This window comes from Epargyreus clarus, unplaced genomic scaffold (assembly GCF_041222505.1).
Source record: "Epargyreus clarus isolate Ecla_fem2 unplaced genomic scaffold, WU_Ecla_fem_2.2 ptg000025l, whole genome shotgun sequence".
Taxonomy (NCBI): Eukaryota; Metazoa; Arthropoda; class Insecta; order Lepidoptera; family Hesperiidae; genus Epargyreus; species Epargyreus clarus.
In genome coordinates, this window is record NW_027332232.1 from 1,018,023 (window position 1) to 1,038,584 (window position 20,562).

The 20,562-nt window shown below is 38.7% G+C and overlaps 2 protein-coding genes across 3 annotated transcripts in view; one reads left to right on the forward strand and one right to left on the reverse strand.

Annotated features, from left to right (window-relative positions):
* Positions 1 to 10,529, reverse strand: GSTo3 (glutathione S-transferase omega 3). Its single transcript, XM_073087204.1, has 6 exons — positions 10,302 to 10,529; positions 4,213 to 4,383; positions 3,181 to 3,347; positions 2,309 to 2,411; positions 1,274 to 1,407; positions 1 to 344 (listed from the first exon to the last, which is right to left on the reverse strand). The coding sequence occupies exons 1-6, from the start codon at positions 10,327 to 10,329 to the stop codon at positions 225 to 227; spliced, it is 723 nt and encodes a 240-aa protein (XP_072943305.1). The 5' UTR covers positions 10,330 to 10,529; the 3' UTR covers positions 1 to 224.
* A 989-nt stretch (positions 10,530 to 11,518) lies between these two features.
* LOC140752767 (uncharacterized) overlaps positions 11,519 to 20,562 on the forward strand; it is a 222,898-nt gene continuing 213,854 nt past the window's right edge. The window contains exons 1-3 of one of the 2 annotated variants that reach the window (XR_012103452.1): positions 11,519 to 11,704; positions 12,472 to 12,604; positions 13,922 to 14,622. Coding sequence is in view for 1 of the 2 variants with exons in the window: in XM_073087117.1 (XP_072943218.1) it covers positions 12,486 to 12,604; positions 13,922 to 14,405 (603 nt within the window). In the remaining variant the exon portion in view is untranslated. Of the gene's footprint in view, positions 11,705 to 12,471; positions 12,605 to 13,921; positions 14,672 to 20,562 lie in introns of those variants that run through there. The other variant, XM_073087117.1, reaches the window with a different exon arrangement.

Consider the following 20,562-nt stretch of genomic DNA (forward strand, 5'->3'; position numbering starts at 1 on the left):
AAAAATCATAATCTGGACTGAATTTCTTTAGACAACCCATTTGCAATATAATTATCGACATATTTAATTCAACTTAAAATACGTTTCATCCCTTCACCAGCTCGGTGAAGGTAGTCTTATATCGGGATCTTAGACCATAAAGATCTCTGAATGGTAATCTTGTCGTATTGAAATTACTTTGTATTTCTATATTGTGTACTATAATGTACTGGTGTACTCTGTACTTATAAGTAGTATCCCATGGCATGTGCTCTGGCGTTCTTGTAGTAATCGAAGTATTCAGCTGGTGAGGTAGCATGTTTCTTTACAACTTCGTCGAGTTGCATCTGATCACCCCAGTCCGCCTGGAAGACAAAATGGATATACAAATTTTTATTACCAGATTTTTTTATAATAAGCAAAGGAGTACCCGACCACATTTTGAATCTCACAGAAAAAAAGTGCAAACATGTCGTTAAGCAAACGCTATGTAAAAAGCGTATTATAAACTAAGTGATTATTTGCCTGACAAAAAACGGTGTGGTCTGAAGTAGCTCCAGCTCCACATGTACCATTAAGTTTGAAAAAAAATCATTTTTTTTAAGATGTACTTATGTTATGGAGTTTCTTTCGCCGCTACTTCTCTATAACACCTTGTGAAGTTGTGGTAATTGTATTGACATTCAAAATGTGTTCTGTAAAGAACCTATTCTGAATAAAAAAAAAATGATTTGATTTGATTTGAGTAGCAGACGAGCATGCAGTCCACCTGATGGTAAGTGGCTACTGCCGCCCATGGACATCTGTAATCTGCCCAAGATAGGATTAGATTTTCCTACCTAAGGACTATGCTGGAACGCCTCGAAAAGTATGTCTCCCTTACCACAACCTTCAAACCGGGGTTACTAACTTACTACCATCTCTTAACACAATATTATTTTAATCATACTTTTACTTTTTTGCAGGAAATTTAACTTTTTAAGCAAAATATGACAATTTCAGTTGGTTTTATACAATGGATAAGCGAAAATTAAATAAGGGTTTAATTTTGTTGAACTGTGTATGACGGAATATTTTACTGTTTTAAGGAGGAAATAAAACATTCCTGAACTATGATGGTTTTTAAAAAATGGTGGAAGGCTCTCTGAACACAGCAGCGCTCAACACTGCTGTTATAACAGAATCTGGTGTGGCGATGGTGCCTTCTTAGTCGAACCACAAGTGATTCTACCACCTTTAAGCACTAATCCTGCACATAACACTACACCAACAAACATGATAGAAAGCCACTTACAAAATTCGGAAACAGTGATCTCCTCTCATCAAACTTCTTTTCGTTGACACATCGCAGAAGGTATAGCCTTTCCACCCACGGCCAGATCATATAATCCAGCATACCTGGTCGGTTGCCACCGAAGTAGTATGTACCTGAAATAAGAACCAATGTTTGTAGAACTCTTAATGTTTTTTTATAAATTGAATTAATTACTAAATAATGCAGTACCCTTAGTATGAACCTTTACATGTGATCGATCGAGTCCATATAGAATTTGCCCATACTATAGGAGTAGCAGACGATCATGCAGTCCACCTGATGGTAAGTGGGTACTGCCGCCCATGGACATCTGTAGTCAACCCCGGATAGGATTAGATATTCCTTCCTGAGGACTCCCACAGATACGCCGATATTCCTGATGACTAAGCTGAAACACCTCGGAAAAGTATATCTCCCTTTAAACCAGCAGCAGCTTAACAGTGCTTAACACTACCGTTATTAGGTAGATATAGGTGTGGTGGTGGTGCCGCCGGAGTCGAATCACAAAGGGTTCTACCACCTTCAAACCTACATGCAGCGTTTGTAGTGGATCGTTCAGGAACTAAAATTTGTCGTAATGTAACGTAGATCGAGGTTTCGAAATCGATTAAATTGATCGATTACTCTATTGAAAAAGACATACTCAGGGCTCGCCAGCCTGTGTCACATGGACATCTGTAACCAAGTCCATACAGAGCAGGTTCCACCTGAAGCCGATCACACGTCACTCCTGAGCACTAAGCCACTCGCCTCATATGTAAGTCAGTACACACACACGCACACACACGCTGAACGCGCACGCGTAAGTGTGACCGTGGTATACTCCGAGCCAAACTTCTAGTCCTCTCTGAATATAGAAATGAATCGTGTCGCCCTTCGATCACTAATAAGAACGTGTCGCCAGAGCGATTGTATGACTACACCTGCTCGGAACAATTTCAGAGCGGACTAGCAGTTTGGTGCGGACTATACCTGCCCGGTCAAACCATACGCCATATTTCATAATAAACATACCTCTTGAAGCTAGTTCCTTTTCGAAAATATCGAGAGTTTGAATAATCTGCTCGCTACCAAATGCGAAGTTTGTGTCGAAACACTCCAAACTGCCTTTTATTAACTGAAAAGAAGAAATATTATTTGTTAAAGTATATAAATATTGAAAAAAGCAGTGATAGCCTAGTGGTTAAGAAACTCGGCCTCTCGATCGAGAGGTCCGTGGTTCAAATTCCAGGCACGCACATTTATTTGGGCATGATAATTTTTCGAAATTATGTGCGTATTGGAAATTAATTATCACTTGCTAAAACGGTGAAGGAAAACATCGTGAGGAAACCTGCGTACCTGAGAGATTTATAAAAGAATATAAATATATATATCTCAATAAGGTATGTGAAGTCTACTAATACGCACTTGGCGAGCGCGGTAGACTATGGCCTTCCTAATCCTTCTCATTCTGCGAGGAGACCCGTGCCCAGCAGTGGGACAATAATGGGTTGATGATGATGATATGAATATTTAATATAGGTTTTATATTTTGGCGGCGAGAGATATGCCAAGCTAGGTGATCATGCCCGGACAGTGGCCGTGCTTCGACAGTCTCAGTTCGGGAAAATCAAAATATTTTATAAAAGTAAATTCTTTACAGAATCATATCATATTCATCACCACTTCGCAAGGTGATTCGTTATGGAGAAGAAGAGGCTAAAGTAATGGAACCACAACTTGTGTGGAGTGTGTACTTAAGACACAGTTTTATCTGCCAATACGCTTGTTTTATTGTACGGTTTTTCCACAATGTTTGTTTAATAATTTGTTTAAACTGTCTTTCTTTCTTCGATGGGTTAATAACAAATAAATAGAAATAATTTGTTTTATAAGACAGTTACCTCATTAAACCTTTCGATAAGTAGCCTGTCTTGAGCTTTCACATAGGGATCCTTGGAATGTAGAGGGTTCCGTGTGTACTTTTCGTCCAAATAATCACATATAACAACACTTTCGAACAGAAATCTGTCGCCTTGTTCTGTGGGAATCTCCAAAACTGGTATCTTTACTGAAATGAAATAATTATAGTTTAAAAACTAAAAACCACGCTAAAATCGCACAAGGAAAATCGTTAATCCTGATTCCTGACGATCCTGATGAGAAAAATCGGATAAAATTATTAAAATCGTGTAATGTCATCGGTTCTTGATAATTGTTCATAATTTTAAATTAATTGGAGCGTTCAAAGTGGGTAAAAATCGAGTTCAAAGATTCCGTTACATACATACATACATAGATACAACCCAAGTTAATGAAAGCGTGTTAAAACACTTCAGAAAGCACATAATCTTTGTGTTAAAGCTATAACAAACAAAAATGTATGTAAAAAACAATATACGATTGGCAATAAAAGAGCTTGCAGTCCACCTGATGGTAAGTGGCCACTGCCACCATTGGACAACTGTGACCAACTTTATAGGACAATCTGGAGCCGATCACATATGTATTGCGTCTCCTAAGGGCTAAGATTAGAGCCTCTCATATATAAGTTTTGAAGGTGGTAGAACCCGTTGTGGTTCGACTCCGGCGGCACCACCGCCACACCTATTTCTACCTAATAACAGCAGTGTTAGGCGCTGCTGTGTTCCGGTTTGAAGGGTGTGGTAAGGGAGACAGACTTTTCCGAGGCGTTCCAGCTTAGTCCTCAGGGGTAGCGGCGCGTCTGTGGCCGACCTCAGGTAAGAATATCTAATGCTATCTGGGGTTGATTACAGATGTCCATGGGCGGCAGTAGCCACTTGCCATCAGGTGGACTGCATGCTCGTCTGCATAAGCAGCATTTAACACTGCTGTTATAAAAGAAATAGGTGTGGCGATGGTACCGCCGGAGTCGAACCACAAAGGATTCTTCTCAATATCTGGGGTATACTCACATCTAGGATTCTTCACTCTGAACCACTCAGGTAGTCTCAAGGGGTCGAGTTTTAGGACCTCGTATTTCGCCTTCTTCGCCTCCAGGATGAGAAGAACCCGGTGGCCGTAGGGGTTCATATCCACATGGTAGAGTCGGAGTTTGTCCGTCAGTGGTGATGGTAGAGTGTGACCTGGGAGGTGAGGGTAGAAGGATATTAAAACACTTGTAAACGTATGGATATTCTTGAATATTAGAGTCCTCGCCAAACTTCTAGTCCGCTCTGAAGTTGTTGTCGCGTGCATGAATAGTCAGGGAACCATTGCGGTCGAACACAACTACAAGCATATACTCCGCAGCAACGTAATGGCACACTGACTGCGCTATGTATCCGTGGGCGCGGGGGTGTCGCTATCTTCGTCGCTAATATCTACAATTTGCTGTTGCGACGCGACTCGCTTCTATATTCAGAGCGGACTAGAAGTTTGGCGCGGACTCTACAAAGTTTATCCCCTGCATTTTTTTGGATAATATAGGAGTAGCAGACGAGCGTAAAGTTGAGATCATGGTAAGTGGCTTTAACAGTTGATGGCACGGAACCCTACGGGTGATTCCAACTCGCACTTGACCAATTATTATTGTACATATCATATCGTGTGTGGGCTCAAAGCAGAACATAGCTGTACAAGTAAACAGATTAAAAATCATTCCAAATTTGGCGCGAAACTCATTTAGATTCTTACAGCGATGCAATAACAAAACGCAACGTAAATAATGTATTGATGTCAAGGTCCATTCATTGCGGGTGATAGAGCCATAGAGCAGTAAGTTAATAAACTCCTAATCTATACATGTGATTAAAATTGAAGTGTCTGTATGTTTTAACACGCTTTTATTAGCATCGGTTGTATATATGTATGTACGTAACAGAGTAACGGAATCTGTGAACCCGATTTCTATCCACTTTGAATGTTCAGTTTAATTCAAAATTTTGAAGAATTATCATATTATTATTTTAATATTTTGTGCCATTATCTTTTTCAACAGCCTTAGAGAAAGTTCATCGCAAGTTACTAGATTGCAAATAATTATTGCTTTTTATTAGTTTCAGTAACTGTTATAGCGGGATTTTTAGTTTAGAAAATAATAATGTTATTTTAATATCAGTGTGGTAGGCACCATGCAGTCATCTGTAGCTCCAGATAAGATTAAATTGCTTCTTGAGATAGTCACAGATACGTTGCTATCTCTTAAGAACTAAGCTGGAACGCCTCGGAAAACTGTCTCCCTTAAAACCCTCCAAACCATAACACAGCAGCGCTTGACACTACTGATATAACAGGAATAGGTGTGGCGGTGGTACCGCCGGAGTCGTACCAAGGCTGACCAAGTGCGTATGCGTAGCCTTCATATGTCATGGTGTGTTAAGACATGCTTTCCCGAGGCATTCCAGCTAGTTCTCAGGGGTAGCGGCGCATCTATAGCCGACCTTAGAAAGAATACTCATCTAATCTGGGGCTGATTACATACGTCCAGGAGTGTCAGTCGCTACGTATTATAGGGTTTTTTTTATAATAAAGTGTAGCAGACAAGCATGCAGTGTGATGGCAAGTGGCTACTGCCGCCCATGGACATCTGTAATAAACCATAGATAGGATTATTCGAAGATCGGCTCGCAGGCTCGACGACTTCCAGCCTCCCGAACAAGCCGGCTTTCGAAAAGGCTTTAGCACCATGGACCACATACACACGCTGCGACAGGTGGTACAGAAGTCCGAGGAGTACAACCTGCCGTTGTGCGTGGCTTATGTGGACTATGAGAAAGCCTTCGATTCTATCGAGACGTGGGCGGTATTGGAGTCACTCCAGAGGTGCCAGATCGACTATCGATACATCGAAGTGTTGAAGTGTATGTATAAGGCAGCCTCAATGACGATCCGATTACACGACAGAAGTACGGACCCCATCCAAGTGCAGCGAGGTGTGAGACAGGGTGACGTATTGTCTCCAAAACTGTTTACCGCTGCACTGGAGGACGTGTTCAAACTGATGGAGTGGAAAGGATTCGGCATCAACATCGATGGCGAATACATCACTCACCTTCGATTCGCAGACGATATCGTCATCATGGCGGAGTCGCTGGAGGACCTCAATACCATGCTCAATGACCTCTGTGACGCCTCTCAACGGGTAGGTCTTAAGATGAACATGGACAAGACGAAGATCATGTCTAACGTCCATGTCACACCCATGCCGGTCGTTGTAGATGGCGTCACACTCGAAGTTGTTGACGAATACGTTTACCTGGGACAGATAATCCAGATGGGTAAGTCCAACTTTGAGAAAGAGGTCACTCGTAGAATCCGACTCGGTTGGGCAGCGTTCGGGAAATTGCGTGACATCTTCTCATCCAAGATACCTCAGAGCCTGAAGTCGAAGATGTTCGAGCAGTGTGTGTTGCCAGTGATGACGTACGGTGCCGAGACGTGGTCTTTCACTGTGGGCCTAATACGAAGACTCAAAGTCGCTCAGCGAGCTATGGAGAGAGCTATGCTCGGTATTTCCCTACGCGACAGAATTCGTAACGAGGAAATCCGTAGGCGAACGAAAGTTACCGACATAGCTCTCATAAGCAAGCTGAAGTGGCAATGGGCTGGCCACATAGTTCGCAGGACCGATAACCGGTGGGGTCGGAAGGTCCTCGAATGGAGACCACGTCTCGGCAAAAGGAGTACAGGACGCCCCCCGACCAGGTGGACTGACGACCTGAAGCGGACGGCGGGTAACCGCTGGATGCAGACGGCCCAAGACCGGTCGGAGTGGCGCAGACTAGGGGAGGCCTATGTCCAGCAGTGGACCAGTAAAGGCTGATGGATGGATGGATAGGATTAGATATTCCTACCTGAGGTTGGTCACAGATGCACCGCTACCCCTGAAGACTGATAAAACGCCTCGCAAAAATGTCTTCCCTACCAGACCCTTCGAACCAGAACAAAGCAGCGCTTACACTGCTGTTATTAAGTAGAAAAAGACTAGGCACACAGCCAGGTAGACAGTACGCAGTAGGTGGACTGCATGCTCGTCTGCTACTTCCATGATAAAAAATAATGCGTTAATTAGTAAAATAGCGAAGTTAATAGGTATTATTACACCGCGCACTACACATACGTGAGTTTTTACTGTTTGCCCTGATAAACCAGACGGACATGTAAATATTGCTGCAATGCACACGTCACACATGTAAGGTCACGTATGCGATATGTACCGTGTGGTGCACATTCTTATAATATTTATCATTGATAAGAGAATTTCATTGTTATAATTATTGTGGGGCGTTTGGAAAAATAATGATATTTTTTTACAGAACCGACATCACAGTTGTCTAGATTGTAATTTACCTGGCATAAGATTAGTTACTTAACTAATTTCAAAAATGCGTTGTTTTATCTGAAGACTTGGAATGCTTCAGATAAGTATTTTTGTTTTAACAAACCCTTTAAATCTAAACATAACAGCACTTAACACTGCTGTTATTAGACAGAAATAAATCTGGCGGTGTTGTCTCCGTAGTCAAACCACAAAGTGTTCTATCCTTCCTACAGGTAAATTCTAACATTAAGTAAATTCTATTGATAAAGGCCCGGACCATCGTCTCTTTCTTAATAAATTCGTAAATTTACCAACTGATATTGGTAAAACGGAAGATTTACTTATAAATCTTAGTAAATTCACTGTAGTTCGAACTTTTACAGTAACAAATCATCATCGACCTATTAATGTCCCACTGCTGGACATGGGTCTCCTAACAGAATGAGAAGGATTAAGCCATAGTCCACCACGCTGGCCAAGTGCGTATTGGTAGACTTGGTTGACATAACTTTGAAAACTTTTTTTAAGATCTCTCAGGTACACAGGTTCTCTCACTATGATTTCCTTCGCCGTTAAAGGAAGTGATAATTTCCAATAAGCACATACCTTTTAAAAATCAGAGGTGCATGCCTGGGATATCAACCTCAGACCCCTCCATTAAGAAGCCGAGTTCCACTAGAATATCACTGCTTACAATATTTTGCCAATAAATGTTAGTAACTATAGTTCGGACTTTTAAATTGACATATACATTAGCGGCATTACCCGTTTGTAATACAATACTGGTTCTTGATATCTATCATACTGTATTGTGTAACAGAATACCAAGCTTTCTCCTTCACACCCGGACTGAGATTACAGCGTAAGTGAAACTGCTAGATATATGTTTAAACGCTTTCATGGTTATATAAACGGGCTATGTCCCGCAGTTTCACCCGCTAAAAGTATAAATAATCCCTTTGAAAGTGGTAGAACCTTATGTGGTTCGACTCCGGTCACACCACCGCCACGCTTATTTCTGCCTAATAACAGCAGTGTTAGGCGCTACTGTGTTCCGTTTTGAAGGGTGTGGTAAGGGAGACATACTTTTCCGAGGCGTTCCAGCTTAGTCCTCAGGGGTAGCGGGGGTAGCGGCGCATTTGTGGCCGAGCTCAGGCAGGAATATCTAATCCTATCTGGGGTTGATTACAGATGTCCATGGGCGGCAGTAGCCACTTACTTGGTCCAGCCGTTTCGGAGATTAGCAAGATTAAAAAGACATACAGACAGACAAATTTGTATTCGCAAATATCAAAAAATAGTCGATGGATTATCTTAACAATATGCTAAAACAATGTTGCATTATTTTTTTTATAATGTCTCCGACATAGCAGACGAGCATGCAGTTCACCTGATGGTAAGTGACTACTGCCGTCCATTGACATCTGTATTCAAACCTAGATAAGATTACATTCCTACCCGAGATCGGCCACAAATGCGCCGCCATCCCAGACTAAGCTAAAACGCTTCGGAAAACTCTCCATTATCACACCCTTCAAACCATAACACAGCAGCGCTTAACACTGTTGTAATTAGAAATAGGTGTGGCGGTGGTGCTGTTGAAAACCATTCATTCACTTTTAGAATATTTTTTTTAAAATTGAACATAGGTACATCCATCCGATCCATAGGGTTGGCAACGGTATGTCCTCGGACGAACCATTTTTTTTACGTTGCCAAGAGGACTCCGGGATCTCCTACGGAACGCAACCGGAGTCCTCTGAATGCGTTGCTCCTTCGGGCTCAACCTAGGTGAGCTCCAGGACTCACCACACCGTCTGGTGTTTACGACGGTATGCGACCACACACACCGCCGTCCTTCCCGGAGTTGCTTACCGGACGGCTCGACCTCCCAATCTTGCCGCCCGCAACCCCGGAAGCCCCCTTTTAGTCGCCTGTTACGACAGGAAGGGGATACCGTAGCCCTATTATAGTCCCGGGACTACAGGGACCCTCGGATGAACCATACCGGTTCGACCACCATAAGGATTACTGTCACTCATAGACAGCTAATCTTGATATTAAAGTCCAAGCACATAAGGACCACAAAACAAAACAAACCCATATTATTATCTCAGTTTTAAGTCTATATAATATTTAGAAATTATATTTCAATTTAGCAATTTTAAAACCAATTCGCTTTCAACACAATAGTAAATAAGTCATAATTATCTTCTAATTATATTTTGAACGCCTTTAAATGGTTCAAAATTTGCATCATACGGGTTAGCCGTTAAAATATAAGATATCAATATTTTAGGCACTTAAATTAAAATAATCGCAGTCCTTTATCTTATCAAAATTAAAACTATTATTTTTCAATTTTTTGAAAAAACCATACCATTTATTTGATTACATGTAATGTTTATGTTAAGCAATAACCAAACGTCGAATGACATCATCAAAACAGCTGTTTCACTTGTTCCGGTCATATCATATCATTTAAAATCAAAAATCACTTTATATACGACAAAAATTTGTACAATATCACTAAAATATGCACCAGCGAATTAAAATAAATATATTAATATTAATAGAAATGCATATTTTTGATTGAAAATAATCAATAACCAAACTTTATTGATTTAACATTTTTGATACCCCGCCCATGAAAATTGAAAAAAAAAACAGGTGCAAAGTTAGAGCTCTACCTCACTGTGTTTTTAAAATGAATTCAGTGAAATAAATTATAAAAAGACTCACCGACATTTCTTTGTTGATGGAAAGACATTTTCTGGGTTAGTTATGTAGAATTTTGTGTTACAATCAACTGTTTTTGTATTTTTATCCGCACCGCGTTTAACTCGAACTGTTACGGTGTGGAAATGAATAATACGTCACTTTTAAAATAAGCTACTACGATGACATCATCGTGACCCGATTATAGAGAACGCAACTGAATTGAACATGTATAAACATAGCCAAAGAATTGCGTCAATGCAGGACTTTTTAAATCAATCGGTTCATACTTAAAGGCCGACCATTGGTACACAAGTAATTTTTATTGGGTTTACCTACTTATTTTAAAAATAGTTATGTTTACCTAGCGAATGCTTTGGTAGGATTGCAAATGGTTATCATGTGCTGAACTTTTAGAACATTGTTGTTAAAAAGATAATAATTCGAAAATATTCGCCCAATAATTATTCTAAAATTTGGTCATTTTATCTGCGTATACCTTACATTTTTGCAGTATCTAATTTATTATAGGATTAAGTAACTATTTAAAAATATAACTCGCAGTCATTAATGTTATCTTTTTATAAAAATAATTAAAATTATGTAAGTAGTAAATACATTTTATATAAAAAAATGCAATATAGTATTCGGTGCAATAAAGTATTAATTAAATAAGATAAAATTCGAAATGTAATTATATCGGAAAATATTTATTGCAATAACGAAACGCTTTCAATGTTGCAAGTAATTTAGGAGTTTCTACTATTTAGGAAAAATGTATGAAAAACACAATTATTTTATTAAAATTAAATTGTTACACCTATTCTGTTTAGAGGGATTCTATTCTACTAGCTCACTGACTATTCGATTTTATGTGAAGAAATGTTTAGTATAAATTATTTTTTTATTTTTTTTAGCGTTTATATAACAAGTGTCTGTAATATATTAAGCAATATTCTTGTAAAAAATAGAGACAAAAGTAATCGACCTTAGAATAAATTATTACTATGAAAACAACCACTTTTCTGGTTAAAAATATAGCTTAGTCATTTCCACAATTTAGCCACATTTTCTTATATGGTTGGAATAAGAAATATTAAAATCCGTCAATCCATTCATACCAACATATGCTCGAAAACATTAGCCTCCGCAGTAGGGTAAGAATTAGGAGATTTTTAGTATGTATATGGCAACACAGATTTAATGTCAATTCTGATATTTTGACATATGACAACCTGTGACAATGGAGCATTTTTATATACTGTCTTAGTAAACAATAAATTTTTATATAGTTTACGTATTGATTGAAATATTCGCAACAAAATAACATATGCAACATTAAGAAGACTGAAATATTAAGCATGAGAAATATATTTTAAGTTTTTAATAAAAATAAACAGTTTTTAAATAATTTCCAACTCGTTTTGGTAAGCTGTTTTTATATTGTTTTTTGTGTTAATTCACGATTGTGTATAAAGGTGGTATTTTTCACGTGTATTTATGCTTTTTTGGCAATTTTTCTTCGAGAAAACAGCAAAAGTTGGCTTAATTTTCAGTTATTTTGAGTTTTATAAAGAATTTAAGAGCGTCCAACCTAAATAAGTCAGCACCCATTACCATGGGTGTATGGAACCTCATGTGTAAGGTGCACCTTTAAAACGAATCAAAAGTACCCTTATTTTTATGCTCTGGTTGAAGTGGCAAACATGCATGCAGTCCACCTGATGGTAAGTGGCTACTACCCTATGAATGTCTGTAATCAATCACAGATAAGATTACAGTCCTACTTGAGTTCAGCCACAGATGCATCGCTACAATTCAAGACTAAGCTGGAATGCCTCAAATAATGTCTACCTTACCACACCTTTTAAACCTGAACATAGCAGTAGCTGGAACCAGAATACTTTGTGGTTCGACTCCCGCTGCGCCACCGACACACCCATTTCTGCCTAATAACAGCAGTGTAGCGCTGCTGTGTTCTGGTTTGAAGTGTGGTAAGGAAGACATACTTTTCCAAGTAGTTCCTACTTAGTCCTCAGTAGCGCATCTGTGGCCGACCTCATGTAGGAATCTTATCCTATCTGGGTTTGATTACAGATGCAGTAACTTATCATCAGGTGTGCTTTCTCATTTTTGACTCCAAAATTACAACAAATATATGTAACATGTTTTATCAATCTTCCTATCATTCCAGGTTTTTGCCATAACATGACAGAAACCCAATGTGTTCAGAAGGAGCTGGCCGAGCAACCGGTTGAGGAGGTGGTGATCAAATGTGAGGTGATAGAGATATCTGATGATGATGGGGAACACGATAAACCTAAGAAGTGAGTTTTAAAATAGATAACACTTTTATAATATAGGAGTAGCAGACGAGCATGCAGTCCACCTGATGGTAAGCGGCTACTGCCGCCCATGGACATCTGTAATCAACCCCAAATAGGATTAGATATTTCTATCTGAGGGCGGCTACATATGTGCTGCTACCCCTGAGGAATAAGCTGGAACGCCTCGGAAAGTATGTCTCCCTTACCACTCTTCAAACCAGAACACAGCAGTGTTTTACACTGCTGTGTTCTTATTATTTTGTTTCTATTGCAATTATATAAATGCTAATTGTAAATATTTTAATTCCTTATTTTGCACACCCGAAGGGGTAGGACATAAGAAAATATATTGATTATAAGACCCATGTATACCACTATGTTCTTGCAAATAAACTGAATTGAATTGAATTGTAGCGACTTCCCGCTACTCGTCAAGAGATGGCGCTGCTGTATCACGCTATTGAAGTTTTCTAAACATCTTGCATATATACAAGCTCTGAATTGAGACTGTCGGAGCACGGCCGCTCCCCGGGCATGATCACCTAGCCCACAGGGAGATCTCCCTTTGCCGAACACTCTAAAATATTATCCTCTATATTTAGTTCATAATTAAAGATAAAATATAGAAATTGATTTTCCACATGGCGTCATAAATATATATTATAAGTTAACTTATATTTATCGTAATATAGGAGTAGCAGGCGCACAGTCCATCTGATGGTAAATGGCTACTGCCATCTATAGACATTTGTAATCAACCCCAGTTAAGATTAGATTCTTATCTAAGGTGTGTAACAGATGCGCCGCTACTCTGAGGATTAAGCTGGTATGCTTTGGAAAAGGATGTCTCCGTTACCACACTACAAACCGGAACACAGCAGCGCTTAACACTGCTGTTATAACAGAATAAAATGTGGTGGTGGTGCCGCCGGAGTCGAACCACAGAGGGTTCTACCACCATCAACTTCTATCATTAGGTAGACTGTACGCTTGTCTGCAACTCTTTTATTATTATAAAAGGTAGTGATAGCCTAGAGGTTAAGAAACTCGGCCTCTCGATCGAGGAGTCCGAGGTTCAAATCCCAGGTACGCACCTTTGATTTTTCAAAGTTATGTGCGTATTAGAAATTGTAATCACTTCATGAAGCAACCTGCATATATAAGAGATTTATTTAAAAAAAAAACTTAAAGGTATATGAAGTCTACCAATACGCACATGACCAGCGCGGTGGACTATGGCCTAATCCTGCTCATTATGAGAGGAGACCCGTGCCTAGCAGTGGCATTCTAGTATTTATAAGCACTTAATAATTTCAGACGGCGGCATCGACGAGTAACACCAAAAGAGCCAGTACCCTGTGACAACTGCGGCAAGACATTCCAAACGGGCTACGAATTGAAAAAACACAAGCGCACACACACAGGCGAGCGGCCATACATGTGTACGACATGTGGGAAGACATACACACAACTGGGACATCTCAGTATACACAGTCTATCCCATAAGGGGATAAAAAACTTCAATTGTGTGGAATGTGGTTCGTCGTTCTACAGGAAGGCAGATCTAGATAGACACGAGAAGATACACACGGGTGTCAAGCCGTACCAATGCGAGATATGTTCGAAAAGTTTCACGCAAAAAAACAATTTGGTTATGCACTTCAAGATGCATATAGGTGATAAGCCGCATGAGTGTTCTGTGTGTCTGAAACGGTTTTTGACTAGGAGTAAGATGGTATTGCACGCGAAGAAACACGATAAAGACAAGAAAAAGAAAGGTTTAGTTGATGATTTAGTATAGATAAGTTGTTAATAGTTGAAATAGAAAATAATTATTGTTTAAAAACTAAAAACCACGTTAAAATCGAACAAGGAAAATCGTTAATCCTGATTCCTGACGATCCTGATGAGGAGAATGAGATAAAATTATGTAAATCGTGTATTGTCATCGGTTCTTGATAATTGTTCAAAATTTTAAATTAATCGGACCGTTCAAAGTGGGTAAAAATCGAGTTCAAGTATTCCGTTACATACATACATACATACATACATACATACAGCTAAAGCTAATAAGAGCGTGGTAAGTCGTTGCACTCCGGGAGTGCTGGTAGAAGTGAAAACTTGAATGAACGTTGTGCATTTTCGATATTTTCGAATGGTTAGGGAATAATTTTGTACGAATTGTTTCAATTATCAGTTTAAAAGTACATCATTGATGTTAAATACAATATTTGAAGGTAGAACCCTTTGTGGTTCGACTCCTGCGGCACCACCGCCACACCTATTTCTACCTAACAACAGCAGTGTTAGGCGCTGCTGTGTTCCGGTTTGAAGGGTGTGGTAAGGGAGACAGACTTTTCCGAGGCGTTCCAGCTTAGTCCTCAAGGGTAGCGGCGCTTGTGGCCGACCCCAGGTAGGAATATCTAATCCTATCTGGGGTTGATTACAGATGTCCATGAGCGGCAGTAGCCACTTACCATCAGGTGGACTGCATGCTCGTCTACTACTCTCTTATTATAAAAAAAAAAAATCATATATTGCGCTATCATATAGTCCGCGTAAAACTGCTAGTCCGCTCTGAATATAGAAATGAATCGCGTCGCCATAGCAAATTGTATCACACTTGCTCTCAACAACTTCAGAACGGACTAGCAGTTTGGCGCGGACTATACACAAACATGACAGTCTTACGAATTTTCGGTCACGTGTCCTGACGCGAGTTTAACATTTTTACTCATCAAAGAAAGTGCACAACTCCGCTTAAGAAGTTTTCACTTCAAATCATAGATTAGTAAAGATACTTCGCCGCCTTGAAATTGAATGAAGCCACAAACGGCTTATTAGTAAGTTCTTTTTTTGAATACTTGACAAATAAAAACATTTTTAGAGAAAATTTACGAATAAATAACTAATACTGCGTAATTTACATAATAAATAAATAATTATTTCAAATATTTTAGGGACATTTTAGCACGGAAAAGTGGCAAAACTTTTTTACGCAACTATTTCAATTCTCAAAACTGGGTACATTTTCTTGTTAGGAGTGAGTAATCTTTACTAATCTATGCTTCAAATAATTGGTTTTTGGATTATTTGATGGCAAACGGGTTATTTAATGGTAGATATGGATGTACAGTAACCAACCCTAGATAGGAGATATCTTTTTAGGGTTCCATACCCAAAGGGTAAAAGTAACCCTATTACTAAGACGCTGTCTGTCCGTCTGTCACAGGGCTCTATCTCCTGAACCGTAATAGATAGACACTTGAAATTTTTACAGAGTATGTATAACGGTGGCCGCTATAACAACAATTACTGAAAATAAAATAGTTTGAAATTAAATTGAGGTCGCTATACAAGAAACTGATATTTTCAACGTTTTTCGCTTTATCTATTGAACCGTAATAGGTAGACAGTTCAAATTTTCACAATGCATTTACTTCTATGGCTGCTATGATAAGAAATACTAAAAATAAAAATTAAATTAAAATTTGGTTGTACGGAACCCTCCATATGCGAGTACGACTCGCACTTTGCAAATTTTATAACATTGATAAGCATGTAATGCAGTCCACCTGATGGTAAGCTACTGCCGTATGGACATCTGTAATCAACCTCAGATAGGAGTAGATTCCTACCTGAGCTCGGCTACAGCGTTGCTACTGAGGACTAAGTTGGTCGCCTCGGATAACTATGTCTCTTACCACACTTCAAATCGGAACACAGCGCTACACTGCTGTTATAACAGAAACAGGTGTGACGGTGGTGCCACCGAAACAGAGTTCTACCACCTTCATTTGTGTGTTTGTCTGCTACTCGCGTATTTAATGGATGGCCTTATTTTGGTGAATTGTTGATATATATTTATTTACGAGTACTTAATTTTATTATTACACTAGTTTTTGCCCGCGGCTTCGCCCGCGTTTAAAAGAAAATAATATAACATACTAACATAGGGTAGGGCGGGGCTAGTTGAGCAATTTTTTACTTGAACTGATATAGCTCCTCGATGATAAGTCTCAATGAGTTGTTAAGCGGCTTGATGGATTCGTAATTTATCCCTCAGCAAAAGTGTCCATAGTATTTTTTTGTAAGAAAGCGAATTTAAGAGCTGCAGCTATTTACATGCAGGAAGGCAATTATGCTCAATGTACCCCATTGGTGGGGTAAGTTGAGCAAGGGTATGGGGCAAGTTGAGCACAAATTACGTTAAGAATATCATGTTCAATGTTGACTAGGGATCAACTAAAATATGTGTTTGGCAATCAGCTCTTTATTTATCGTCTTTTAGTTACAGAACAACAACACTTAAAGTTATTTTATTAGAACAATTAACCAAAATTAGAATCAACAAAACATTAACGTATCTTAAGAGAAACTCAGGATTAAAATCAGTCTATTTCTTTCAAATCAGACTTGAATGTCTGATAAAATATATTTTAATAAGTTCTTAACTTAATCGTCGATGTCACTGTTGCAATTGACACAAACGACCCTAAGACCAGCACCTGGAATACATTTTGAATGTGCTTATTCCCTGCAAGCTTGAAATTGGATCCAATTTTCTCATGGTAAACTTTCAGCATAGCCTTCGCAACAAATCAGACAGGAATAATCATCATCATCACGTTCCTCACTTAACTGGAGTATTTTTTACAGACACCCTTCTTCTTTTTCCTATCCTTTTCTTCTTTGGCTTCTTAACTTTTTTGTGGTTTTATTTTGCTGTTTTTCTAAAGCGTTTTTTTCGGGAGTGTCTGTTAATATTGCAGCTTTTCTCTTTCTTCTATTAGTTTTAGTAAAGTATCAATTACTTTATAATAATAATTAATAATAAAACATCAATTACTTTAGTTATTTGAGTCGTGGGGTAAGTTGAGCAACTATAGCTCAACTAACCCCAACCCGGAATTTTAAAACAAAAGTGAGGTTATAAAAAAAACATAATAAATATACCCAGAACAACTTCACATATCAAAAATACAATAATTATCTGAAAGATTAACGCTTACCTCATTGAAAACAAATATCTATTGACTAATACAGACGCAAACTTGCGATAAACGACGTTTTTACTTTTTGGTCACAAAATAAACAAAACGCACGTGATCTTTACTGGCTTGTCCAGCCGGCTCTAGCGATCGCCTGATGATTACCTCTCCCACTACTCCTTCTTTTCGCCATTAGATGTCTATGCGTACGGTGAATAGTTTACGAGATATTTTGATTGCCCAACTTGCCTCTCTGCTCAACTAGCCCCGCCCTACCCTACACAAAACTGAAAATTCGTACCTTCAACTTTGCTAAAGATCATCACTTGATCAAATGCATAGATTACGATTCATTCCCTACTAATATCGATTAAAGCAAACGATGTTTTGGGTCCAAAATATCGATTCTCCGATTAATTGATCTTAGATCGCCATCCGTAGTTCCCGTGGGATTTCCGGGATAAAAACTATCCTATGTCCTTTCTCGGGTCTTAGACTATCTTTATACAAAATTTCATTAAAATCGGTTCAGTGGTGTGGGCGTGAAGAAGAGACAACCAGACAGACAGACAGACAGACAGAGTTACTTTCGGATTTATAATATTAGTAAGGATAAGCTATCCATGTTACAGTTAGGATGAAAACTACTTCGTAATCTTAGTTAACTTAGACTAGAACCCTCTGTGGTTCGACTCCGGCACCACCGTCACACCTGTTTCTGTTATAACAGCAGTGTAGCGCTGCTGTGTAGGTTTGAAGTGTGGTAAGAGACATACTTATCCGAGGCGTTCCAGCTTAGCGGCACATCTGTGGCCGACCTCAGGTAGGAATCTAATCGTATCTGGGGTTGATTACAGTCCATACGACAGTAGCTTACCATCAGGTGGATCAGTGTCTGCTACTCCTATATTATGAAAGGACTTACCCAGGGGATGCTCCGTTTTGGAGCGAAACACGTGTTGGTGGTGGTATTTCTTGCATCCTTTGAGGGAGGGAGGGTGGTACATACTGCATGGTTTAAAATATATACCATCATACATATTGTCGAAGTGTTGCGAAGTAGTTTTTATTTTCCTTATTAATGGGTAGTACGGTTTGTTGTAAAGTATTTTAATTATGCTTAAATTGTAAATAAAATACTAGATTTTTTATTTCCATGTCCTTAAAATAACTTGTAATTAGTATATTGAAGTTTTTCGCAGAAAACGCGGGTGAATAAGCAATATGTCTAATGCTTTTCCTACCAAAGTAATTTGACAATGTCTATTATGATTCAATCGCCGATCTTTGGTAGGTAGATAGATAGATTATTAATAAAGATAATCAAACACATTCTCATAGATTAGAAAAGATACTTCGCCGCCTTGAAATTGAATGAAGCCACAAACGGCTTATTTTAGTAAGTTCTTTTTTTGAATTCTTGACAAATAAAAAAAAATTTTTGAGAAAATTTACGAATAAATAACTAATACTGCGTAATTTACGTAATAAATAAATAATTATTCCAAATATTTCAGGGACATTTTAGCACGGAGACGTGGCAAAACTTTTTTACGCAACTATTTCAATTCTCAAAACTGGGTACATTTTCTTGTTAGGAGTGAGTAATCTTTACTAATCTATGCGTATTCTATACAAAATACAGTTCTTTTATTCATTATTGAAATACATTTATTATGTACTTACCGTATTTATAGGTTAGGTTAAGTTATGTTTCACAAATTGTTTTAATATTTAAAAGCGGGATTAAAATAATAAGTTATAATAATTTTGTTTTATTTATTATAAAAATTTGAATGGTAGAACTAGATAGTTCGCGTGGGAGGTATAATCAGTGTCAAACTGCAGTGGTGATGCATTGGCGACTCCTCTGGTGGTGCAAATGTCCATAGGCGACGGTGACTGCTTTCCATCAGGTAGCCCGTCTGCCTTATAGGTTAAAAACAAAACTAAAAGTCCACTCTGAAGTTGTTGCAAGTGTAGTCATCCAATTTGTTACGGTGACGCGATTCATTTCTATATTCAGAGCGGATTATCAGTTTTATGCGGACTATACCATCGTCACACTTACGCGTGAAGCAGTTATGTGTGTTGGTGTGTGGGTGTGTACTGAATTACATAGGAGGCTTCAGGTAGAACCTTTTTTTTTTTTTTTTTTTTTTTTTTTTTTTTTTTTTTTTTTTTTTTTTTCTCGAGGGGGAAACCTTCAAAAGGTACCCGACGACGTGGGAGCGACGCCGGGTTATGTGGGATTTTAGGTAGAACCTGTACTATAATAAAGTCCGCGCCAAACTGCTAGTCCGCTCTGAAGTTGTGAGCAGGTGTAGTACAATTTGCTATGGCGACGAGATTCATTCCTATATTCAGAGCGGACTAGCAGTTTTACGCGGACTATAATATTGAGTTGGTGATAAATAGACGACAAAACATCTTTCTATTATTTATTAGAGAATTAATATAAAAACAAAAAGGAGAATGCTTAAAATACAGCCTATGTTACATTTTAGGGTTCCGTACCCAAGAGGTAAAAAACGGAACCCTATTACTAAGACTTCGCTGTCATGGTCACAGGGCTATATCTCCGGAACCACGATAGATAGACACTTGAAATTTTTACAGAGGATGCATAACGGTGGCCGCTATAACAACAAATAAATATAATTAAAAATAAAAATAAAATGAATATAAATAGGGGTTCCCATACAACAAAGTGGTATTTTTCGTATTAACTTTTGAACCGTTATGGGTAGACAGTTCAAATTTTCACATTGTATGTACTTAAGTGTCTGCTATAATAACAAATACTAGAAATAAAAATAAAATAATTTGGTGGTACGGAACCCGGGTGCAGGTTTGACTTGCACTTGGCCAATTATTTTTTTATAATATAGGAGTAGCAGACGAGCATGCAGTCCACCTGATGGTAAGTGGCTACTGCCGCCCATGGACATCTGTCATCAACTCCAG